This window comes from Oncorhynchus tshawytscha, linkage group LG26 (genome assembly GCF_018296145.1).
Source record: "Oncorhynchus tshawytscha isolate Ot180627B linkage group LG26, Otsh_v2.0, whole genome shotgun sequence".
In the NCBI taxonomy this organism is placed as follows: domain Eukaryota; kingdom Metazoa; phylum Chordata; class Actinopteri; order Salmoniformes; family Salmonidae; genus Oncorhynchus; species Oncorhynchus tshawytscha.
The window spans coordinates 27,711,288-27,738,055 of NC_056454.1; the positions used below are offsets into that span (position 1 = coordinate 27,711,288).

Sequence of the window (26,768 nt, forward strand, 5' to 3'; positions counted from 1 at the left end):
ATGCACTGGAACTGTGTGCTTTACTACCCTCTGCTGGTGACTGTTTATTGCTGTTCACATTGTCTCACCTGTACCATACAAATAGCACTGATGAACAGAATATAGCAGCTGAATATTGTCTACTCTTTCCCTCCTCCTTGTCTTTCTACCTCGCCCTCCCTCTATCTTGTCCAGGTATCTGTACCTGTTGTTCTCCAGTGATGACCTGATGCCTTTGGAGAGCTGGGTGTTCAACACGGAGGCCCACCCCCTGCCGGTACTGCACCTGGCCAACCTCACCCTCCCAGGGAGCCAGGCCCAGCGGTAGAGACCAGGGGTCCTCCAGGGGACCAATGCGTCCTTGCCTCCCTGCCTCCATCTCTCCCTCTCACTACTACAGACTGCAGAAGGAGAGAGCTCAGACCATTGTAGAGTGGAGGGGACTGGAACAATAGCTCCCTTTCTTATTCTTTCATTCTCTCGCTCTCACTTTCTATAGCTCTCTGCTGATCAGAAGGACGGTGGGTGCATTCAGCTTTTGTGATTGCCCTCGTAATGTGACTTTTTTTGTCAGGAGGCTTGATTTGTTTTCACCAAACTGTCTCATAACGGACGCATACAGGGGCGAGAGGGTGTATGGAGTCTGAACGAACAAACAGACAGACTTCTCTGAAGGGATATGTATATTCCAGACAGAGTCAGACTGACAGTAAAACTGAAGACTATGCGATCAGTGGGGTTTGTTGATTTTTGTTTTTTTCATTCTATCTTTTGGACACTGATTGGCGGGGACACAACAATGTGACGCTCCTGGTCCGTCTGCCATTTTCTGTTTACTCTCTTGACCTGGAACTGTATCAGTGTTGCTTTGTGGATAGGAGCAACGGCTTAATGCGTCCCCCTCTGGCACCTTTCTAAAGTGGGCCTGTGAAATGGAATTGATATCCCTTGCGTTCTCTATGCTACATTCGGCCATTTCTGTTCTTTCTCTATCATTCTCTCTTTCCATCTCTCATCATTAGCAGGTGACATATTGTAGCTTAGCCTGGCCTCAAATAATTTTGTTGCTGCTATTCAACTGATGCTGCTTCTCTCTCTCCTCTCAACCTTGTCTTATCACTCCATTCCACCTCCATCTTCTCTTTCTTGTCATATTTCTTCACTTCTCCAGTCACTCCTCTTGCCTGGTCAATTTCTGTTCCTGTCTTTCCATAAATCACTAACACTCCACAGGCAAATTGGACAGGTCTTGATTTGGCCGTGATTCTTGTCTGCTGATAAAATGGCCCCTGTGGATAAATTGTTATGCACTTTGTTGCTTGGATTACTGAGAGGGAAAATGGAGTGAAGTTACAGCACTGTAGGAGCTGAAGACACAAAGCCCTTCATTTATTATCTCTGTGTCTTTGACTCCTTTTAAAATGACTGACACCGAGGCATATTGTTGCTCTAACACTACCACTGATGGGTATAGCCTGGAGTTTTTCCTGTTCAGGAACAACTCCCCACCCTACTGATAGGGTTCTACCTAAACTGTTTCTTGTTCTCATTCCAATCACCACTCGCATATTAGGACTTGGGTTCCGTCACCTGTGCGATGAGTATGTTGAATGATATGCCATTCATTCTCTATGGGCTGTGTTCTTATTGGACCTTTTGTGTTTCATATGAATGTTGTTTCTGCAACAGTAGATGGAACGGAAGGAACTCTGCTGTGTTTAGTGAGGAATCTGTGATTGGTGCATTGGAGTGGATGGGGATATACTTTAGGTTTAGGGGACTGAAGGTAACACTGCGAAATAGAAATGTACCCTGGAAGAAATACAATTTTTGTTGGAAGTATCAAATAATTTAAAGCCTTATCAAGTGTTGCTATGTGTGACGCCTTTGGCCAATACTTTTTTTTAATGTATTTTTATTTTACAAAATGTTATTCATACACAAGCTCATACACCACAAGCTCATACACACCACAAGCTCATACCCCACAAACTCATACACCAGTTTGCTAGAAACCCAGCTGTCGCTCTAGCAGACCAATGATGATGAAGGAATAGTAATGAGGATAATGTTGGGGTTGGGCTGATTACAGAACAACTCCCCTTGCCAATCGATAAAGCCATACTATATTTGTGTTGCTGCTTAGCTAATTGGTTGGTTTCTGTCACTAATTTCTCATGTCTTGAATGAGTACCACCTGGCTGCACCTGTACAACACTTGTCTCACTCTATTCCTCTTTCACACCCTTTCTACTCATTCCTATCCCTCCAGCTTCTATTCCTCTCTTTCTCCCCTGCTATTGCTCCCTCAGTCCCCATCTGTCAGCAGCTGTGTCTCCCTCCTCGTGGTGGTGGCAGTAGCAGCAGCCTACTGGGGTAGAATGCTTATGAAGTATGTTTACCACCTCCACCTCACTCTGACATCCTCACTCTGACATCATCACTGCTTCCTGTCTGGGTAGAAAGCCCAGGCGTTCTTTGGCACCGTCAGTCGCCGGGAGGATGTTGATTTTGAAAAAAAGTGTTCCGTATTTGTATTTTTACTGAACAAAAAAAGACCTGTAAATATGTTTAAAATGAGACAATAAAGATGTTATGGAAAGTGAACAGAATAACTAAAATGGTGTCTTAGTAATGTTTGTTTCCTGTTGTTCACTCTGTTCCCTTATCTAACGCATTTACTTGCAGGATTTAGCTTGCGGTGCTCAGCACCTTTTTACTATACTTTTTATAGAATGTTTATAGAAGGTGAAGTCAAGTCTTCTCTTTCAGATCCTGTCCTGAGGGGGGCAGTCTTGCTTAATATCCAAAATACAAACATCAATTCAACAGCTAGTAAGGCTTAACAATAACGTTTCAAAGATTTTAAGATTCTATTCGAGACTTTGAACACCCAAAGTGTGATCGGACACTTGGCAGGGATGATTTGTGTTATAATCCCAGTATCTAAAGATTAAAGTTTACTGTGCTGTCCCTCATATGTGGTACTGCCTGGGATGGGAATTACCGGAATTGCAAAGAGAACTCCTGTGCACTTTATCTTTGCATGTGTCGTTGATTGTCTGTTTCCGTTTCAATCTAGGACCTTTCTGCCCCAGTCAGCCTGCTGTGCCCTGCTCTCCATGATGTTATCTGAGTATGAAGCCGTTAACAGTTACAGGGAGCAGCAGGTCATAGTCCTGGCATGCAGCCTCTGCCTACAACACCACAGCATGGCACACTACGCTCTCTCTCTCCCTGTCATAACAACTGCTGTTAATAGAAGACAAAACAGCATGTCAGTGCAGAGACATTCTTTTTTCACAGTTTTGTTTTTGTTTCTGTTCATCTAAGTGATTTGAGCAGATCAGTTCAGTAATGTTTCTTCCATCTGTCCAAATTGGGATGGCGGCCTCTCCTGCTCGCATCCACCCCTCATTTCTCAGTTTGTCATCAGTTGCCGTGACAATGGGCTGACGGGTCAGGATGGATAGGCAGAGAGCAGGGTCTGACCCTTGGATATCCATCTGACCTGAGGAGAACCCTTGTGTCATATGGTTTCCAGATAACGATCTTCAGACGTACAGGCCGCATCTTAACAGTCTAAAATGGCTTCCTCTTCATCTGCACGGATCTGAAAGCACAGGATAGGTGAAAGCACAGGATAGGTGAAAGCCCTATGGTATTTGCATACTGTTGATTTTCTTCCACCTGTCCACGTCTTTCAGATCACTGCAGTTCAAGGAAAAGAGACAAATAGAATAAACAAAGCCACTTAAGACTTGAGATGCACTGATGTACTGGTCCAGATGGCCAGAAAGAGAACTGGCAACAATGAAGCGTAGCAAAACACATGAGTCAATTAAGCCTTGACTGTTTCTAGAAGGCCTTTCAATTACATTATAAGGATATATTTGCCTGTGCTCTTGAAGAAGGGACTAGTTGGATGTGGGTAATAAAGAAGCTTAGGAAAATATTTGGGCATAGATTTCTATCGCTGGTTGTGTGCACTGGTTGCTCCTCTAAATGTCATTATTAGTTGACTATGAACTGGCAAAATGTCCTGCTCCTGTAGGCTCATTCATCTGCACACACCCTGGAGTGGAACAGAGTTGAGTGTATATTTGTGTGTAGAGGAACAGGACAGGTGTGTCGAAGATGGAACTCTGCCAAGGTCACAGTGATCTGAATGGGTAAATACGGACTTGATGTCCCAAGCAAATAACTCTTTCACTTTTTACATGCACAGTACCATGGATTCAAGAATCTTAGCTAGACAAGGAAGCCTTGAAATAATGAAGATCCCTACTTCCTCCGCCCTTATGGAGTGGCAGCACGAGCTGATTTCCGTACGTTTGGATTATTTGTTGGTAACAATGTTAAATTTAAAAAATGTGGGTTATTGATCCAACAATAATGAGCGCTGCACACGTAAGCAGACTAGGATCCAATTGGTCGGCCCCTGTGGATTTCTTGTCTATTGCTAGCACAGCATCCAGGACTTATTTTTATGTAAATATCCTAAAAGAAAAGCTTTGAATATAATTTCTCTGATCATTCAGCACGTTTCCCCTATCATTATCCAGCCCAATATCATTGTGGATAGACTTAGAAGCATTTCACTGTAAGGTCTACACCTGTTGTATTCGGCGCGTGTGACAAATCAAATTTGATTTGAAGTTATTTCAACGATATAGCCCGCTGAAATAAAATGGTGATTAAATGCATCAATGATATCATTTTTTCCCGTAATGAGGTCAGTGTCTGAATTAATTTGTCGTGGCAGAGAGGAGGATGTACAACCCTTCGGGGATCAGGGGATAGCTGAAATTACAATCCAAGGTCACAAAAATAAAGATAATATCAAAAAGCATGTTCACTGAAGTTCCTCTTTGTAATGACATGATGCTTAGATTTTTGTATTCTCACATCTCTAACACAAACATCTGGGCAATGGTCACTCATGTCATGGGCAAATACACCAGCAGAAACGGGTGTATTCGTTAAAATAAGATCAATCAGATTTGACTTTGAAGGATCTCTAGGATTGGGCCGTGTAGGCTTAGTCACCAGCTGGGTTAGATTCAGATCATTACACATGTTTTTTTAGATTGTCTGAAGCCTGCATTTCCCAATCATAATTTAGGTCACCCAGGATAACTTCTGATTTAGTAAAAGAAGACAACAAACTAGTTAACTGCTAGAGTGCACCAAGATTAGCTGAGGGAAGACAGTAGACCCCTATAACAGTTATGGATACATTTTTCCCCAGACCAAGTCTTAAAGATAGTAGCTCAAATTCTTTGGCAAGGGAAATGGATTTCAGTAAAGAGACAAATTATTTTTAATAAAAATGGCCTTCCTCTACCTTGTCTGTCTCAGTTCTGAACACATGATAACCCTCAATATTAATATCAGAGTCCAGAATGATTCAAGCTTCAGTCAATACCAGAATAACCAGATTTGTTTGCATAGCCCAGATCTTGATGTTATCCAGTTTAGGAAGTAAGCTCCTAATGTTCAGATGCATCAACCAATTTTTTTTAACGATTTTTAAAGTCACATGGAAACTCCAACTCAAACAAGCTACGTTCAGTAGATGGTTGCAGGCCCTGTCTGATGGTTGATATTGATATAGTTGGTATGGCTATAAGATTGCATAGAACTGCACCATTTGGTCTATCCCTATTAGCAATAGAGGAAGGAGTAGAAATTGGAATTACTTTTCCAAGGTTAACACCATAGGGACTGAGGCCGCAGCCAATGTCAAAATTAGGAACACTCAGAGTAACCAATGATGGAATGATATAAACTGACTTACATGGGCTTTGGTTGCTATCATGCAACAGCCCAAGCCCTCTACGTGCTTTGAAAACCGAGGTGCTATTCAAGTTTAAGGAATTCATAATTCAACAAAAAGCACTGGGTGAACAGACCACAATGGGCTTCTCTTTTGAGCTAACAATAGGATATCTACGGGTGCAGTTCAAACAAATGGTTACAAGGTTACAACTGACAACATCCCTGGCAGTATAGACAACAGTACGACGATAACACTTAGAGTGGATGGGAGGTATTACCTAAGTGGGACATGGTCTGTGTCTGAGTCGATATCTTAACACAGCCTTGAAATATGAAAAGAGGGTCCAGGCTCCTAGATGGTTTGGGTGGAGTCCATCTCTTTAGAGCATCTTTTGTTTCCAAAAAGTGTCTAGATTGTCAATAAAAGTTATGCCAATAGAGTGGCAGTAGTCTTTAAGCCAGATATGACGTGCTAAGAGCCTGCTGAACATTTCGCAGCCGCAACCCACTGACCCTGTTCATTCTAATATTGTGCGTTTGGGGCATCTAAGCCCTCGTGGGGCATGTAAGCCCTGAACGCTGCCTATCATGGCAGCAGTGTCTCCCAGTCTGTGTGCCACCCCCAAGACCACAGCCAATCACATGCAAGCAACTAACAAGACTACCTAGCTAACTAGCTAGCTCAAAAAACTAGCCAAGTTAGCTGCATTGTTCCTTGCATGCGATTGGCTGTATTCTTGGGGGCAGCACGCAGCCTGGGAGACAATGCTGTCAGGCATCATTCAGGGCTTAAATGCCCCGCATACACTTTAGATGATGTTTCAATACACCCAGTCACTACAAAGATACAGGTGTCCTCCTTAACTCAGTTGCCGGAGAGGAAGGAAACCGCACAGGGATTTCACCATGAGGCCAATGGTGACTTTAAAACTGTTGCAGAGTTTATTGGCTGTCATAGGAGAACATTGAGGATGGATCAACAACATTGTATACTCCACAATACTAACCTCATTGACAGAGTGAAAAGAAGGAAGCTTGTACAAAATAAAAATATTCAAAAATATGCTATGCAATTAACTTTTTGTCCTGAATATAAAGTGTTATGTTTGGGGCAAATCCAATACAACACATCACTTAGTATCACTCTCTATATTTTCAAGCATAGTGGTGGCTGCATAATTTTATGGATATGCCTGTAATCGTTAAGGACTCAGGAGTTTTTCAGGATCCAAAAGAAATGGAATGGAGCTAAGCACAGGCAAAATCCTAAAAGAAAACCTGGTTCAGTCTGCTTTCCACCAGACACTGGGAGATGAATTCACCTTTCAGCAGGACAATAACCTAAAACACAAGGCCAAATCTACAGTGGAGTTGCTTACCAAGAAGATAGTGAATGTTCCTGAGTAGCCAAGTTACTGTTTTCACTTAAATTTACATGAAAATCTATGGCAAAACCTGAAAAAGGTTGTCTAGCAATGAACAACAACAAATTTGACAGAGCTTGAAGAATTTTGAAAATAATAATGGGAAAATATGCACAATCCAGGTGTGGAAAGCTCTTAGAGACCCAGAAATCCAGAAATACTAACAGCTGTAATTGCTCCTAAAGGTGCTTCTACAAAGTATTGACTACTTACAGTACCAGTCAAAAGTTTGTACACACCTACTCATTACAGAGTTTTTCTTTATTTTTACTATGTTCTACATTATAGAATAATAATGAAGACATCAAAACTATGAAATAATAATATGGAATCATATAGTAACCAAAAAAGTACTTAAGTGTTAAACTTTTATATTTTAGATTCTTCAAAGTAGCCACCCTTTGCCTTGACAGCTTTGCACACTCTTGGCATTCTCTCAACCAGCTTCATGAGGTAGTCACATGGAATGCATTTCAATTAACAGGTGTGGAATTTCTTTCCTTCTTATTGTGTTTGAGCCAATCAGTTGTGTTGTGACAAGGTAGGGTTTGTATACCGAAGATATAGCCCTATTTTGTAAAAGACCAAGTCCTGTATGTAAATTATATGTTTCTGTATTTTATTTTTATTGAATTTGCAAAAATTCTAAAAACATATTTGGGGTATTGTGTGTATATGGGTGAAAGAAAAACATTGATTTAATCCATTTTGAATTTGGGCTGTGACACAACAAAATGTAGAACAAGTCAAGGGGTTTGAATAATTTCTGAAGGCACTGTATGCCTTTAGTTTTCCATGTGGACCAATTCATCAGTGTATTCTGAAACGCTATCCAAGGATTGTTCAACAGTGTTGTGTTTTTTGGGAGTGATATTGGTTCTTGTAGAATCCGTTTAATTTTCCTCCATATTGAGATAGTTTTCTGAACTATCAAGTTCTTAATGTTCTTAGCTTTACAGTATCCTTTGAAAAAAGACGCATGAAAAGATTATAGAGCATGTGTATCTTCAATATTTACCCATAGATCCTCTTTAGTGCACATAACACAATGTCTCAAGTAAAAGCCTTGGGTGGCGAGTTGATACAATTTAAAGTCTGGAAGGTTAAACCCACCCTCAGACTTAAGGAGATATAAAACTTCCCTTTTTATTTTGTGAATTTTATTTGCCCATATAAAGTCTGTTATGGCAGAGTGTACTTTTTTAAAGAATATCTTCAGTGGGGTAATTGGTACTACCGAGAATAAATACAAAAACTTTGGGAGCCATGCCATTCTAAAGAGGTTTATTCTACCTGTAAGATTTCTGGGTTCCATTTAAACAGACAGTTCCATTTAAATCGATCTGCTTTCATATTGTTGAGTAATGGGATGAAGTTATCTTTATATGTTTGTTGTCACTAATTAAGCTTCCTAAGTATTTGATATTTTTTTGTGGTCCACTTAAAGGATTTCTGTAGATCATGAGTATTATTTTTATTTTTCCTATTGCCATTATGGCATTTTTTTCCAGAAAGATTTTAGATATTTTTGAATATTCAGATTTTTTTTTTTTTGCAAGGGTGGCATAGAGTTTTCAATATTGGTCAGGATTATCAGGATGATCTGCAATTAAGTTTAGTTTATATTTGTATTAAATGTATTATTTCAGCAGGAAAGTTGAAGGTGTTCAAAGTTTTGAATATAAAAAGGCCATTCAAGATGGTTGAAAGCCTTTTTGGAAACAACAGGCATTATTTATAAACCTATATTGTGTTTTTTAGCGTATTGTATTATACTGAAACATGTTCTTGAATTTGTTTGTAAATGTCTATTTTTAATAACCCTTGTTTGGTTCATATGTATTAAGAATTTTGTCGTTCTGTTGCTTATGAGCTTTGTTATTATTTTATTCTGTCAAGATGTGTCTAAAGGCGAAGTCAGGTGGTGTCTAAAGGCGAAGTCAGGTGGTGTCTAAAGGCGAAGTCAGGTGGTGTCTAAAGGCGAAGTCAGGTGCAGGAGAGCAGAGTATGATAAATAAAGCACACTTTTTATTATAGTTCCAAAACGGGAGCACAACAAAACAAACGTGCTCAAAAACACAGAACAATAAAGTAAAGCGCTAAACGAACATCGGTTGACATGAAAACAATTACACACAAAACATGATGGGAAACGGAGGGTTAAAAACAATTAGATTGATTGGGGAAATGAAAACCAGGTGTGTATGAAAACCAGACAAGACAAATGGATATATGAAAAATGGAGCGGTGACGCCGCCCAAACAAGGAGAGGTGCCGACTTCGGTGGAAGTCGTGACATATTCTCACAATTTATTAAATTTATGAGTCTGTAATCAGCAGGGGACTCTCCAGATTTTTCTGGTTTTAATATAACTGAAATATCTGTTTGATACATGAACTAGGAAGTACTGCATTGAGTGACGTGTGTTGTCATTTGTGTAAATAGGGATGATACTTTGCCCCAGAATGTTAAATAAAATTCTATGGGAAAGCCATCCATACCTGCTGTTTTTCTCATCATAAATGTTTTAACAGTGTCTCATATTTCCTTGGGTGATTCCCATTTTTAGTGATGATTTTTTTTGTCTGCTGACAAAAAAGTTGTTTCAGGGTTGTTGAGTCTAAGAAGCCTGTAGGAGAAGTACAACTGTTTAACTGATTAATATCGATTTTCATAAGCTTTAAAAATTGTCATTAATAACATTGTTGTTTCTAATTAAAGCATTTGTATCCTTATCTTTTAAAATAATAACTGGTTTGGGGTGTATTTGTTTTGTAAGGGCTGTATTTTCAATGACGGCCTAGGAACAGTGGGTTAACTGCCTGTTCAGGGGCAGAATGACAGATTTTGTACCTTGTCAGCTTGGGGATTTGAACTTCCAACCTTTCGGTTACTAGTCCAATGCTCTAACCACTAGGCTACCCTGCCACTACGCTTGCCATTTAATAGTATGCTTTATTGAGTTTAACCTGTAGTTGTTGGCTCTCTTAAAAGTAAAATATCATATTCCTGCTAAAGTTCAGACATTTTATTTTAATTGCTTGTAAAGGTTTTTTACAGTTTTTTTTCTAAGATAGTGATTTATTTTTTTATTTCAAATGTAATTTTTGACCGAGTATGAGATTATCATTTCCTTAACGTCCGCCTTAAGAGTATCAAAAATTATGTCTGGGCTGGCTTTTCTCTGTCCTACATTTGTAATGGTAAAGGTTGTTATTTTCGTACAATGCATTTGGAAAGTATTCAAACCCCTTGACTTTTTCCACATTTGAACTACAGCCTTATTCTAAAATGGATGAAAAGTTTTTTCCCCTCATCAATCTACACAAAATACACCATAAAGACAAAGCAAAAACAGGCTGTTTTTGTAGAAATGTTTGCAAATGTATTAAAAATAAAAAACTTAAATATGACATATTCATAAGTATTCAAACCCTTTAGTCAGTACTTTGCTGAAGCACCTTTGGCAGCGATTTCAGCCTTGAGTCTTCTTGGGTATGACGCTACAAGCACACTTGTATTTGGGGAGTTTCTACCATTCTTCTCTGCAGATCCTCTCAAGTTCTGTCAGGTTGGATGGGGAGCTTTGCTGCACAGCTATTTTCAGGTCTGTCCAGAGATGTTCAATTGGGTTCAAGTCCGGGCTCTGGCTGGGCCACTCAAGGACATTCAGAGACTTGTCCCGAAGCCACTCCTGCATTGTCTTGCCTGTGTGTTTAGGGTCGTTGTCCTGTTGGAAGGTGAACCTTCGCCCCAGTCTGAGGTCCATGAAAAGTTTCACGCCCTGACCTTAGAGAGCCTTTTTATGTCTCTATTTTGGTTTGGTCAGGGTGTGATTTGGGTGGGCATTCTATGTTCTTTATTTCTTTGTTTCTGGCCCAATGTGGTTCCCAATCAGAGGCAGCTGTCTATCATTGTCTCTGATTGGGGATCATACTTAGGCAGCCCTTTCCCTCCTTCTGTGTGGGAACTTGTTGGGTCGTTGTATTCTTTATTGTTTTGTCTTTTCTAAAGTTTCACTTCGTTAATAAATTATGTAGAACTCAAAGTACGCTGCGCCTTGGTCTCATCCTTCCGACGACACCCGTTACAGAAGATCCCACCACAAAAAGACCAAGCAGCCTTTCCTAGAGGAATAGACATGGGAGAAGATACTGGAAGGCAATGGACCCTGGGAACAGGCTGGTGAATATCGCCTTCCTAAGGAGGAGCTGGAGGCAGCAAAGGCGGAACGCTGATGCTACGAGGAGTTGGCTCAACGAGGCGTGCACGAGAGGCAGCCCCAGAAATGTTTTGGGGGGTGGCAAACGGGGAGATTTAGAGGAGTCAGGTTATAGACCTGAGCCAACTCCTCGTGCTTACCGTGTGGAGAGAGTGACTAGGCAGGCACCATGTTATGCAGTGATGTGCACTGTGTCTCCGGTGCGCATGCACAGCCCGGTGCGCTCTATTCCAGCTCCTCACATTTGTTGAGCTAGAGTGGGCATCCAGCCAGGACGGGTTGTGCCGGCTCAGCGCTCCTGGACTCCGGTGCGTCTCTCCGGTCCAGGATATCCTGCACCGGCTCTGCGCACTGTGTCTCCGGTGCGTCTCCACAGCCCAGTACGTCCTGTGCCAGCACCCCGCAGTTGCCAGGCAAAGGGTGAGCATCCAGCCAGGGCAGGTTGTGCCAGCTCTGCGCTCCAGACCTCCAGTGCATCTCCACGGCCCAGTATATCCTGTTCCAGCTCCACGAACCCAGCCTCCAGTGGTGATCCATGGCACAAAGCCTGCAGTGGTGATCCATGGCACGAAGCCTCCAGTGGTGATCCATGGCACGAAGCCTCCAGTGGTGATCCATGGCACGAAGCCTCCAGTGGTGATCCATGGCACGAAGCCTCCAGTGATGATCCATGGCACGTAGCCTCCAGTGATGATCCATGGCACGAAGCCTCCAGTGATGATCCATGGCACGAAGCCTCCAGCGACGGTCCCCAGTCCAGAGCCTCCAGCGACGGTCCCCAGTCCGGAGCCTCCAGTGACAGTCTCCAGTCCAGGGTCCGCAACGATGGTCCCCAGTCCGGGGCCGGCAACGATGGTCCCCAGTCCGGGTCCCGCAACAAGTGTCCCCAGTCCGGGGCCCGCCAACGAGGGTCCCCAGTCCGGGGCCCGCGGCGAGGGTCCCCAGTCCGGAGTCGGCGATGAGGGTCCCCGCACCAGAGGCGCCACCAAAGTGGGGTGAGCGAGAGGTGGAGCGGGCTCTACGTCCCGCAACACTGCGGATAGATGCTCACCCAGGCCCTCCCCTATAAGAATTCTATGTTCTTTATTTCTTTGTTTCTGGCCGAGTGTGGTTCCCAATCAGAGGAAGCTGTCTATCGTTGTCTCTGATTGGGGATCATACTTAGGCAGCCCTTTTCCCTCCTTCTGTGTGAGATCTTGTTCTTTGTTTGTGTGCAGGTAGCTTGCACAACGAAGCTGTTCGGTCGTTGTATTCTTTATTGTTTTGTCTTTTCTAAAGGTTCACTTCGTTAATAAATTATGTGGAACTCAAAGAACGCTGCGCCTTGGTCTCATCCTTCCGATGACACCCGTTACAAGAAGGTTTTCATCAAGGATCTCTCTGTACTTTGCGCCGTTCATCTTTCCCTCGACCCTGACCAATCTCCTAGTCCCTGTCGCTGAAAAACATCCCCACAGCATGATGCTGCCACCACCATGCTTCACCATAGGGATGGTGCCAGGTTTCCTCCAGATGTGACACTTGGCATTCAGGCCAAATAGTTCAATCTTGGTTTCATCAGACCAGAGAATCTTGTTTCTCATGGTCTGAGAGTCTTTGGGTGCCTTTTGGCAAACTTCAAGCTGGCTGTCACGTGCCTTTTAATGAGGAGTGGCTTCCGTCTGGCCACTCTACCATAAAGGCCTGATTGGTGGAGTGTTTCAGAGATGGTTGTCCTTCTGGAAGGTTCTCCCATCTCCACAGATGAACTCTGGTTCCATCAGGTTCTTGTTCACCTCCCTAATCAAGGCTCTTCTCCCCCGATTGCTCAGTTTGGACAGGCGGACAGTTCTAGGAAGAGTTTTAGTGGTTCTAAACTTCTTCCATTTAAGAATGATGGAGACCACTGTGTTCTTATTCAATGCTCCAGAAAAGTTTTGGTACAGTACCCTTCCCCAGATCTGTGCCTCGACACAATCCTGTCTCGGAGCTCTACAGACAATTTCTTTGACCTCATGGCTTGGTTTTTGCTCTGATGTGGTGTGCGCCTTTCCAAATCATGTCCAATCAATTGAATTTACCACAGGTGGACCCCAATCAAGTTGTAGATCAATGGAAACAGGATGCACCTGAGCTTAATTTTGAGTCTCATAGCAAAGGTTCTGAATACTTAAATAAATAAGGTATTTCTGTTTTATTTTATTTTAATACATTTACAAAAAAATTGTCTAACTTGTCCAATGTGTGATTTTTGTTGCCTGCTAAAATAATAGTTCCTGTCTGGATTTGATCTAATATAGCTTGAATTATATCTATAAACACCTAAATTGCCCCTGGGGCGATATACAATGAAATCAATGTGTATTTTTCATTATGTAAATTACAATTTAACATTAGAAAACTGCATTTTTGGTCTGTGTGCTGGGCTATAAGGGAAAGGTGTATTCTTATTCATCAGGATACCTACCCGTCTGCTGTTCCTACAGTAGGTAGCAGCATAGGCCTCTCCAACCCAGTTCTTCTTTAAATATTCCATTTCTCCTTTTTTGAAATGTAACTCTTGCAGGAAACCACATCTGCTGACAATCTCTTTAAATGTTCAAGAACAATATGTTTTCTTTTGACATCATGGAGCCTGTGCACATTCCATGTAATTGGTTGTATTTTGTTGGTCTTTACTTGTATAGAATCAAAGTTAACCTTGTCTGTTCCATCTATCGTTGAAGAACCAGATAAAACAGTTTAGCCGACATGTCGTGCAGGACTGTGGACGTTCCATGTAATGAGAGAGTATTGTTCATATATTTTTTTAAGATCACACGGACTATCACCTGTTTCAGTCAATGCAATGCCCCCAGCTTGGTCAGAGGATGGAGTATAGTGCTACTCTCTCTGTTGCAATACCACTGAATGGAAAACACTTTTGCGCTACGTCAAGTATGGGCAACTCCAGTCCTTGGGGGCCTGATTGGTGTCACACTTTTGCCTCAGACACAGCTAACACACCTGATTCCAATAATCAACTAATCATGATCTTCATTTTAGAAAGCAATTAGTTGAGTCAGCTGTGCTTGCTAGGGATGGGGGAAAGTGTGACACCAGTCCGGCCCCCGAGGGCTGGAGTTGCCCATCCCTGTGCTATATGATGGACAACTACCAAGCTGATTTGTAACAAAAGTTCAGTAATGATTTGCTCTCCTGCTGCGCTGTTACTGTATAGACATGTTTACAATTAATATTATTCATGCCTAGTAATGTGTAAAACATGTTAAGTGTATTAGTGTCGGAGATATTTGTGAAACACTGATGGATTGGGCATGTAGTTCCTGCTGTGTTTATGTTATTAGTCATCCTAGTGTTTATCTGGCCTCAGTCTCCTACAAAAATGTCTGTGTATGTTAGGAAAAAGGGGATCCAAAATGAAGGAGAGCAGGAGGGAGAGGGGGATATAGTGAAGAAATGGGGTAGAAAAGAACAGGGATAAGATGGATGGGAGATGGAGGCAAAGGGTATATGGGCAGGGAGAAAGAAAGGGAAGGGATAAAGATCAAGGATGGAGTGGAAAAACTGACCCTCTCTCTTTTAAACAGCTTGGTGAGGTCACTGGAAAACGTGAAGGTAGGTCTAGTAACACACAGACTCGTCCCAATAAAGTTGGTAACACTCAAATGAAGTCCCCATAAGGCGAAAGTTTATGGGACCATGCTTGCTTTGTGATGATCATTTAGAAAGTGTCAACCTCTGCTCTCTCAAATGAAGAGTTGGGACTGGGGACTGATCCCTTTTGGGTTGTGGCTTAAGTTAAGTGAAAACGGGTTTTGCTAGAAAGTCTGATTTTCTTTACCTCATGGGTCAGAAAAATTACTTTAAAATATTTACATGGGTCCCTCCCAATGCAACGGGGATTAGAAACCACTGTCATCGCAGAGAAATTAACAATGAGGCTCGCGTTAGGTGACTTTTCACACCAGTGATAACAAGAGGATCCTTTCAGTAAAAGATAACATTCACCCACAAACAGATGCACCTCTTTCAACTCAGACCCCTCACTTTCATTCAACACCCCATTAAGTTCAGTTCAGGGGGAAGCCTTACAGCCTACACTCAGCTCAGCCCTGCAATTGCACAGCACTGTAAGTATGTTGACCCCTGGATTACCTCATGGCTCTGTAACCTCAGCCTCTGCACTTTCTTAACTTGGCTCGGTCTTCATGGAGAGTGACAGACACATTTATTTTCAGCTGTGCTCTATTAAACAGTAATTGCTGAGCAAGGAGAGGGTCTATAGCAGTCAGAAGGCACTTCAGTGGAACCTGATGAACATGTTGTCTCTGACCTAGTCAGTGTTAAATGTCACTGAGGGATCCCACTACAGAATGTCCTATACTGTATGTTCCATTATAAAACAATGAGAGTAGTATTATTAACACATAGAATTAGTTAGTTCCAGAATCCAGATCAACGAATTAAAAAAACAGCACTTCCTCTCAGGTCGAGCTTTATTTGAAAGCACTTTTTCTCAATGCACTGTACCTAGAGAAGATGAAAGTGAAAATTCCTGCCCTCTTCAACAAGACCCGTTCTGAATCCGTAGCCCATAACCCGCCGGCTTTAGATCTGAAACGCAGACCAGGGCTTTTTCCGTTATGCAGATTGGAGTCCTCAGGAAGAGGCTCCCTGCTTCACGCCTGTGTGTCTGTGGGAGGATCCTCTCCAGAGGGCTCCCTGAAGATGTTTTTTTTTTACTGCCACTGAGAATCAATAGGACCTGGGGGTTGCTGATGATGTCAGAGGAAGTGCTGAGTTATCAATGTGATAGGGCATGAGTCACGCTGCAGAGAGAGACAACATTTGCATGGACATCGGCAAACGTACTGGAGTGTTTCATGTGTTAATGGCAGCTGTGTGTGTGTGTGTGTGTGTGTGTGTGTGTGTGTGTTTATACTTACTGGTTTGATTCCCACCATAATAAAGAATGTGTGTACGGTGCAGAAGAGTGTTTGTGTGGGTTTAATTGCTGCTGTGCGTGTCTGTTCATGTGTGTATGTGTGTGCGTGTGTTTAATGTGTTAATGGCCCCTGCCTACCCATCCGTGGCATGGACAGTGAGTCACATCCCCTTGGCACAGGGCCCAACAGCAGCAGGTGGCACTGCTTCTACCTCTCAGCACTGTTTCTACCTCTCAGCACTGTTTCTACCTCTCAGCACTGTTTCTACCTCTCAGCACTGTTTTTATGCTCTCAGCACTGTTTCTACCTCTTAACACTGTTTTTATCCTCTCAGCACTGATCTATCTCTCAACACTGTTTTTATCCTCTCAGCACTGTTTTTATCCTCTCAGCACTGTTTCTACTTTTCAACACTGTGTCTACCTGTCAACACGGCAAAACACACACATACACACTTACTCCTCCTGCCACACACTCACTTCTCTTGCCCCACACAAACCTCTTGCTATACACACAATCCTCTCGTCACACACTCCTTCTACATACACTCCTCATGCCATACACACACATTCATCCTGCTACACACACTCCTGCTCTGTATGTGTGTGTATGTGTAGGGCTCCCAATTGGGGCAGTGGTCTAAGGCACTGCATCCCAGTGCTAGAGGCGTCACTACAGACCCTGGTTCGATTCCAGGCTGAATCACAACCAGCCGTGATTGGGAGTCCCATAGGGCGGCGCACAATTGTCCCAGCGTCGTCCGGGTCTGGCTGGGTTAATTTGTCATTGTAAATAAGAATTTTTCTTAACTGACTTCCCTAGTTAAATAAAGGTGTGTGTTTGTGTGTGTGTGGTCCCAAGCGAAAAGAACCAGGTGCAAAATTGATGTGAAACTCCAGAGAGAAAAGAAACACAAATCTTCTTAAGCTGCGGGGAACAACACTCTTACTTACAGCACCTCACACTCAAGCTGTTGCACAATGTGAAGATTCTGCTTCAGAGAAACTACACTTTAAGAAACCACTTAGCACTGTCAGCACCTGCATAAACAAATGCAGAGAAAGTGTGTAGATGTAGGCCTACTGTATAGTAGAATTCATTTTCCCATTGGGCAACAATTCAAATCAAATGGTAAGAAGATAAGAAAGAAAAACAGAGGAATAGACAGTAGGATAGCTTATTAGTCACTTTGTGTTACCACTTTTTCCAGTAACAAAGAGATAAATGCATCAGTGGGTGTGCAACCCAAGCATTATTGAAATGTACTGTAGTCATACCATAGACGTGTAATGATAGTGTACATCTATTTTTGTATTTTCTCAGTTGAGTCTTTCCCTTAAATGTTTTTGTACAGCTCATGTGCCACGTTTGACTGTGTGTAATAGCTCTGTTCTGTTCTGTCGTGAGTCACTCCTACTGTCAAACAGATTTTAGTATAATATGCAGCGTGGCTGTGAGCCCTTGGCTGCCGTCTTCAGCACATAATCGCCTCATTCGCTTTCTTTGGAAGTTTCTCTCAGTTGTAACATTAATGCTTTGGCAAAATGTACTCAATATTTGTCTCTTCTCTCTCTCTCTCTCTCTCTCTCTCTCTCTCTCTCTCTCTCTCTCTCTCTCTCTCTCTCTCTCTCTCTCTCTCTCTCTCTCTCTCTCTCTCTCTCTCTCTCTCTCTCTCTCTCTCTCTCTCTCTCTCTCTCTCTCTCATATATATATATTTTCTCTCATTCCCTCTGTCCCCCCTGAAACTCCTTGTAAGAGAGAGGAAAAGAGAGGATGAGAGAGAGAGAGAGAGAGAGAGAGAGAGAGAGAGACGGGAATTCCCCTGGTTTCACATCTCATGGCCCATCAGTTCTCCTTCTGACTGTTGGCTGTGAGTCTGCTGATTCACCAGATGAGGGGGACTGTTCTACTCCATTGACTAATGTTCTACTGCGTTTCCCACCCCGAAGGTTAACCCCTGCAGCAGCCCAATCTCACCCACACACACACACACAACTGAAAACCAAGTTTATTATTTGTTTCCTTTCTTTGAATTTCCCCTCCCCTGTCATACATTATCAAAACCAAAAGTTCTATGGAAAGTGCATCATGAGAGGAGTATGTTAAGTTGGAACCTACCCTGAAGCAGGCTCCTACATACAGCTTTTCTCAGAGGTCTTTCTTTTGACCTAGAAGGGCCAATAGCTATCCAGCTGCAGCTTGAGGTCACGTTTCCTGCAAAACACAACAGGCTGTTCTTTGTGGCTTAAAGTTGAATCTGCCCTTTTCACAGGATTCCAACTCTTCCATGAAAAATTAAAGGATGCAGCTGTTGATTTTTTTGATATATGCTGTGTTCAAAATACATTTTTTATTTTATTTGTCCCAGTTATGAAAAAGTCGGTATAGTGCTTTCGGAAAGTATTTAGACCCTTTGACTCTTTCCACATTTTTTTGTGTTACAGCCTTATTCTAATGTGGATTGTTGTTTGTTTTTCTCCTTATTTTTCTGATCTACACACTATACCCCATAATGGCAGAGCAAAAACTGTTTTTGTAGAAATGTTTGCAAATGTATAAAAAATAAATAAAAACTGAAGTATAACATTGACATAAGAATTCAGACCCTTACCTCAATACTTTGTTGAAGCTCCTTTGGCAGCGATTAGAGCCTCCAGTCTTCTTTGGTATGACGCAACAAGTTTGGCACACCTGTATTTGGGGAGTTTCTTTCATTCTTCTCTGCAGATCCTCTCAAGCTCTGTCAGGTTGGATGGGGAGCATCTCTGCACATCTATTTTCAGGTGTCTCCAGAGATGTTCGCTCGGGTTCAAGTCCGGGCTCTGGCTGGGCCCCTCAAGGACATTCAGAAACTTGTCTCGAAGACACTCCTGTGTTGTCTTGGCTTTGTGCTTAAGGTCGTTGTCCCTTTGGAAGGTGAACCTTCGCCCCAGTCTGAGGTCCTAAACACTCTGGAGCAGGTTTTCATCAAGGATTTCTCTGTACTTTGCTCCGTTCATCTTTCCCTCAATCCTGACTAGTCTCCCAGTCCCTGCTGCTGAAAAACATCACCACAGCATGATGCTGCCACCACCATGGTTCACCGTAGGGATGATGCTAGGTTTCCTCCAGACGTGACGCTTGGCATTCAGGCTAAAGAGTTCAATCTTGGTTTCATCAGACCAGAGACTCTTGTTTGGTCTGAGAGTCCTTTAGGTGCCTTTTGGCAAACTCCAAGCGGGCTGTCATGTGCATTTTACTGAGGAGTGGCTTCTGTCTGGCCACTCTACCATAAAGGCCTGATTGGTGGAGTGCTGCAGAGATGGTTGTCCTTCGGGAAAGTTCTCCCATCTCCACAGAGGAACTCTGGAGCTCTGTCAGAGTGACCATTGGGTTCTTGGTCACCTCCCTAACCAAGGACCTTCTCCCCAATTCCTCAGCTTGGCCGGGCGGCCAGCTCTAGGAAGAGTCTTGTTGGTTCCAAAGTCTTCCATTTAAGAATGATGGAGGCCACTGTGTTCTTGGGGACCTTTAATGCTGCATACATGTTTTGGTACCCTTCCCCAGATCTGTGGCACGACATAATCCTGTCTCGGGAACTCTACGGACAATTCCTTTGACCGCATGGCTTGATTTTTGCTCTGACATACAGTCAATTATGGGATCTTATATAGAGAGGTTTGTGCCTTTCCAAATCATGTCCAATCAATTGAATTTACCCCAGGTGGACACCAATCAAGTTGTAGAAACATCTCAAGGATGATCAATGGAAACAGGATGCACCTGAGCTCAATTTCGAGTCTCATAGCAAAGGTTCTGAATACTTATGTAAATAAGGTATTTCTAAAAACCTGTTTTCACTTTGTCATTATGGGGTATTGTGTGTAGATTGATGGGGAAAACCATTTATTTAATCCATTTTAGTATAAGGCTATAATTTTTCAAATAGATTACCAACGAAACAAGGTTTGAGAGTTTTCACTAATTGCAAATCCATGCCCTACTAATCATGTCCGTAAAACATAACAGTTCAAAAAGGAAGAACTGAGTTGTGTTTAGGAGATTAGATTGCAGCAAAAGTATCACATCTCTGTTAAATGTGTTATGTGTCAAATTTGTTTGTCAACCGGGAAACCAAATCATCCAACGACAGCATTCGAATGAAGGCAGCAGACGCTTCTGGTAACCTGGCAACACAAAAACCTCTCTAGCCAATCAAGGGCTTCGCTCAGCGCATTAATATAATGAAATAGAAAAACTAGCTATCTAGTTGTTAGAAAATGCCAAGTCGGTCAATGCTACAGAATTATTAAGAAGTTCGATTAAAGGTAAATATTTTGTATTCACAATTTTAATTGACTCAACTGAATCTCGTTAGGTTTTTGTGAATAGGGAACGTGTTTTAAAGTGCTGGGCTGGGGATGGTGTAGTGCGACGTGGAGGGCTGTTCAGCCAGTTGCTCTTCGGCATATAAGAAGAAGGCGTTTCTTTTAGTAGATGCGCACTTACAGGCACTGACATTTTAGTGTAAGACTCACGACTGGATTTATGGAAGTGTCTGCACGTTTCCTCCGCTAACATTTTCTAATTGTGTAATTTGAATGCCTTGAGAGGATACCTTCATAACCGTATGTATAATTTTCATATCAGCTCATTCTGTGTGTACTTCTGACTATAACCCTTTTCATCTAGGTAGTTGATGCGATTTACCAAACGTTTTGATTTGCCTGTTTGTGAGATGTAAACTTTAGCTAGGCTCGCCAGCACTTCACTTCTTACCTGTTTAAAAAAAAAAAAAAATGGTTTAGGTATCAATTTTAAACGCTGTAGTTTTCTATCTTGTAACCATTTCGCGTCGTTTGCTGTGGCCATCTAACGAATTGTTGAAGTGCATTTTCGAAATAGTTACGGTACTTGCACGAACTTGTTCTGTCGGCTTCCCATGTTCAACCCGTTTCACGGGCACGTGCTGTAAAATGTGGAATTAGCCAGTCAGTCAAATTTATTGTAAAGTTAGCTAGGCCGATTTATTCATGCCTGTGTTATTTCCCCAAATGTAAATATTTCGCACATGTATTCCTAAAAATAATCTTCCCCCTTGAAATGAAATGTTAAGTTGTTAGGTAGTTAGTTAAAATCTTAACATTTAAAAAAATATATTGTTTGATTAGTCAAATATAAAATACTTTAGGGCACTATGTTTGTGACCTCCAAATGATTGCTCTCTAGCACCTTTCTGTTTTACTCTGCTGCTTAGTTCTCGATTGAAAACATTCTCACTCTGTTCTAGAGGTTCTGGAGGCATCATAGTAGCTAGTGATCAAAGGCTGGAATTCCAGTGCATTCTGTTTTGGCATCTCCTCACAGACATGCATGTTCTGTGGAGTCAGAAACGACTGTTATTTTTGGTACCCATAAACTAATATATTTTCTTGTTCTGTCCTAGTTAATTTAAAGACAATTAGAAGATGGCTAACAAGGCAGAGTCCACAATGAGCACTACCACTAGTGAGAGTGTGTCCCACAGTGTGCTGAGCTGGGACCAGGTGGGCCGTCTCAATGAGGTCCTGACAGCTGTGGTGCCAGTCCACGGCAGAGGGAACTTCCCAACCCTGGAGGTGCGGCTGAAAGACATTGTTCAGATGGTGCGCACCCGTCTGGAGCTGAGGGGAATTAAAGTGAAAGACGTTCGTCTGAACGGCTCTACAGCCAGCCATGTGCTGGTGCAGGACATTGGCTGGAGCTACAAGGACCTGGACATCATCTTTAGGGTGGACCTGCCCCTGGAGTCAGGGTTCCAGCTGGTCAAAGATGTGGTGCTGGGCACTCTGCTGGACTTCCTCCCTGAGGGGGTGAACAAGGAGAAGATCACCCCCATGACCCTAAAGGAGGTCTATGTTCAGAAGCTAGTCAAGGTGTATACTGAGCAGGACCGCTGGAGCCTCATCTCCCTCTCCAACAACAACGGGCGCAACGTGGAGCTGAAGTTTGTGGACTCTATCCGCCGGCAGTTTGAGTTCAGCGTGGATTCATTCCAGATCGTGTTGGACTCGCTGCTCTCCTTTTACGACTTCTCGCCGGAGAACCCTATGTCTAGCCACTTCCACCCCACCGTGGTGGGTGAGAGCGTGTACGGGGACTTTGGTGCGTCTCTGGACCACCTCATGAACAAACTGATCGCCACCAAGCGACCGGAGGAGATCCGTGGCGGCGGCCTTCTCAAGTACTGCAACCTACTGGTGAGAGACTTCCGGCCCACCTCGGAGGAGGAGTTCAAGGGCCTGGAGCGTTATATGTGCTCCCGCTTCTTCATCGACTTCCCTGACATTGGTGAGCAGCAACGGAAGCTGGAAGCCTACTTACAGAGCCACTTTGTGGGTGAGGAGAAGAGCAAGTATGACTACCTCATGATCCTGCGGCGCGTGGTCAACGAGAGCACGGTGTGCCTCATGGGCCACGAGAGGCGGCAGACCCTTAACCTAATCTCGCTGACAGCCTTCAGGGTGCTGGCTGAGCAGAACGCCATCCCAGACGCATCCAGTGTCACCTGCTACTACCAGCCGGCGCCCTATGTCCGAGACCACAACTTCAGCAACTACTACGTTGCCTCGTGTAACCAGAATATTCCAACATGGCTGCCATGTAACTGAGAGACCCATATAACATGAAGACTGCTGCTTTGAGAAAGGGGAAAAAAAAGTCAGATGTGCCAAAAAAAATAGAAATGAGAAATTTCACTCTGTAGTCATAAAGGATATATTTAAATGGCCAAGTGTTTAGTTTTTATTTTGGTCTCCCTTCTCCTTTCTCATTCCTTATCTACAGAGGTGTCAAGATCATTGGATCAAAAGTGATATTTTTTAAGTGTTATTTTGATTATATTTTTTTGCCTTTTCTCAGATTGTAATGTTTTTGTTTGTTTCCCCTAATGAGAAAATTGGCTTCAAATTAACATCCTGATTCAAGAATGAGTTCTACTTGGTGCCCACATGTTAAGTGTATTTGGTCCATCTTCAAAGAAAGGGAAACAAATATTTAGAAGTTTTATTTGGGTTTTGCTCCTGTGTGTATTGAAGAAAAAGAAAAAAAAGCTGAAAATTGTTGTTAAAAAATTTTTCAAAAAAAAGTGTAAAAAAATAATTGTTAACTAAAGAGATGTGAAGCACAAAGTGTAAAAGGTAATCCTGAGATGACATCAATGTTTAGTTCACTGATGAGCAGTATGGGTTTGCTCATCAGTGTTTTGAGGAATTTTCTACTAGTGAGATGACTGTCCCCATCTCATTTAGAAGGCATCTAAACGGGAGGCAGAGGAGTGGCTCATTTTGTTTTTAAAGCAAAGGTGTAAAAAGAAAGGTAATCTGACCCAATATCACTAGCACAGTGCTGCCAGAGTGCCTGTGCTGTGTAGACTTTGTAGAGAAAAATGTGTATTTTATTTTCTGCTGTGACTAGCCTCCTTCCTAAATCTGTTCAGCCAATACAATGTATAGACAATAGTTCATAATATATAGGGTGCATCTCAATAGTGTTAAGTGGCTTCTTCTCCCTAGTATCCTCTCCTCCATGCAACAGGTCAAGTAGAAATGTAGACTGCCTATCCAAACCTTTCACCTGTTTGTGGTAATGCTTGAAAGGAGCCTAGCAAAGGAAGCCATGCACGAGTATTGAGAAGCACACCATACAGTGTAATTCTTTGGGCCTTTTTGCTCACCGATCGTGGCTAATGTATGTTGTGGGGAGTTGCTATTCTTTTCTTTTAAACCTCTTCCAAAACATTGGCGCAGCAGTGACCACTCAGATGTCAGAGTTTACGGTCCATGTGGTGGGGTCTGTACTGTAAGCTCATTCAGAGAACAGGACAGGGCCTTCACCTCCCTCCTTCTGGAGTCTAGTCTGAAAGTCAGGGAGAGACTGTCCTTTCCCTTAAAAGGAGCCCCACTTGGCGGGGCCCTGGAACCCCTTGCAGGCCTTCCTTTGCAGGCAGTGGCCTGAAATGGGATCCCAGTCTGGTGCAGGCCAGCCAATAGCTGTAACGGCAGCCAATAATTAAAGTGGGGAGGGAGTGTGTGTACGGTAGAGAATGACAAGGTTGTGCCAGCGTGTGACGGCAACCTTATGCGTGGGGTGCTGACTCACTTCCCTCTCCACCACCCCCTAAGGGTTTGCAGGGGGCAGGTTTGAACCCTTTTCTGGTCATGGGAGGATAGGGGAGCACTGCTGCCTGCCTGGCACATTCAACAAAATGTAAGTGTCTGGATTTCCGTTCCCATTTTGGAGCTCACGCGTCTTGATTTACATGGCAGAAGTTGTACTCTGCTCTACGACAGGCATCCGAGTACACCCTCCCACCCTAATTAAACTTTAAAACCCATTTAGAAATTGCACCCCCCATCTCCTTTTCTACTGACCTGACAATTTTAATTTCCAGTCTATTGAGCCAACTGTTCGCCTTAAGTATTTCTGTCCAACCAAACCCAGGGACTTATTTTTGGACCTTGAAGGCAACACGGCTTTCACTGATGGATGAGCAGCAGTGACTCAACCGTTTGTCGTCCCCCCCCGGGTTGGCTCTCCAACACAGAAATGCTAAATTGCTCTTGAACTCCTTGTGTAAGTGCCAGCAGCCTGCTCCCTGTCCCTCTACTCTGCTTACACTCCCTAGGTGCCAGCTGCTGCTCTATCAACTTGTGCAAACTAACATGCACATCCAGATAACCACATCCTAGCTCTTATCTGCCCCGTTCACAGGCCTGGGGGTCGGCATGGTCTCTGGAGCGGGTCACACCCATGGGTCGGGGCACGTTGAGCTGGCTCAGCAGCCCAAACTAAACGTGGACACTGCTTTTAGTCCAAGGGCCACCCACTAATAAAGGCTTCAGAAAAGGCATTCTGTGACCCAAGAAACAAAACTGCAAAGTTTCAACATCATTATGTAGACAATTATATGAACATTCATTAAATATTATAAATCAATGGTACAATTTCAAATCAGGTCATTATGGTTCATTTCCCCTAGCAACGGAGGTTGCCATGTTAGTAGTAACACTTTCTGTTGTCCATGCTTGCAGAAACCAATGTACGGACCTGAGGAATCACGAAATAATACGAGATAAGAAACTGTTCCAAGGTGTTTAAATGGCTTTATGTAGCTGTTGGAACCTTGAATGTTTTGAGAGCTGTGTTGGCTAGCAAATGTGCTGTCTTTAGTTTGGCAAGCAGCAATGATGGCCCTTGTAGGCTATACGTCTTACATTAACTGAGAACGACTGTACGTGGTTAAAACGCATGTAATAGTTTCAGGGTTCATCTGGATCGGTGTTGCTTGAGCCTATGCAAGGACAAACACTGAACTCATGAATAGTTCTGTGTGCAACAAAAGTAACCAATGTCCTTTTTTTGATTATTTTTTTAAAAATATTTTTTAAATGACAAATGAATGCAATTTTTTGAACCAGTGTTCATATTCATAACATTATCTACATATTTTTTTTTTTTTTTTTTTACATTTCACCATCTTGTGTGCTGGGTCACGGAACAGCAATTTATTTTGTGGGTGGCAATGGGACAATTTTAACCTGGGTTAGCTTTAGCTTAGCCACCATGTGGGCACATTCGGTGTGGACCAAAGTGAACCAGCAACTAAGCACTTAAGTGCCTTTACATTTGGTGGGATACATTTTTTTTTTTGTGGGTGGGAGAAGAGAATTAGTTAAGAATAGTTGCTACTAGTTACCATGAAATTGTCATTTGCGTTTGGTTGAATTCTATTTTTAGTTTATGGGTTGAGACACTGCCATTGAATTATGTATGTAGACTTTATTTTTTTTGGTGTCATGTGAAGTGTTTTTCTTCTTAAGCCCAACCCCAAACCATACTTTGAAACTTAGCTGTCTAGTCATTCCAGTAATTATTTGTCATGCTCTGTCTGCATTTCTTTTTTTGCCCCCACCTCCCTCCCCTTCAATTTATCAAAACCAAAGCAACACCTGCAGCTAGTGCAATGACAAGCCATACATAACTGTCTGGCGTCAAATGACTTGTACACCCCACTCAATGGAAGCACTTTAGAGGCCTTGTCTTACTCCATACCCAGCTAGCGGAGAGTGTACATGTACATAAGCTATGGAGGAGACTGTATGTTGGAGGTGAGCTGGTTCTCAGGGAGGTTAAATGTGTTGAAGGGCTGTTTCAGACTTTTGAAGGCTGGGGTGTGAACTTTTTGAACCTTGGAACGTTTTTGAATTGTGCTCTCATCTTGGCCACCAGATTCCTATACTTGGTATTTGTCTCCCTCTCTGGTGTATATTGGAGAAGACTTCTCATCTGTCTCCGCGCTGAGACCATTTTTAATTTGTGAAAGCTTGTTGCGTTTGGAGCCGACGGTCTTAACCTTGGTTCTGATGAGTCACTTTTTTCCCACAGCATTACTTCATAATTCAGGTGAATTATTC

The 26,768-nt window shown here is 42.8% G+C and overlaps 2 protein-coding genes across 3 annotated transcripts in view; both read left to right on the plus strand.

Moving 5' to 3' along the window:
- Positions 1–2,594, plus strand: part of LOC112225470 (mannosyl-oligosaccharide 1,2-alpha-mannosidase IB) — a 151,576-nt gene extending 148,982 nt beyond the window's left edge. For both annotated transcript variants that reach the window (XM_024389452.2, XM_024389453.2), the window contains one exon: positions 175–2,594. In XM_024389452.2, coding sequence (XP_024245220.1) covers positions 175–307 — 133 coding nt within the window. In that variant the 3' untranslated portion in view covers positions 308–2,594. The remainder of the gene's footprint in view (positions 1–174) is intronic.
- An 18,191-nt stretch (positions 2,595–20,785) lies between these two features.
- On the plus strand, positions 20,786–24,873 carry LOC112225474 (terminal nucleotidyltransferase 5C). Its single transcript, XM_024389460.2, has 2 exons — positions 20,786–20,942; positions 21,761–24,873. Exon 2 carries the CDS (start codon positions 21,783–21,785, stop codon positions 22,962–22,964), a length of 1,182 nt encoding a protein of 393 aa, XP_024245228.1. The 5' UTR covers positions 20,786–20,942; positions 21,761–21,782; the 3' UTR covers positions 22,965–24,873.
- The last annotated feature ends 1,895 nt before the right edge of the window (positions 24,874–26,768 follow it).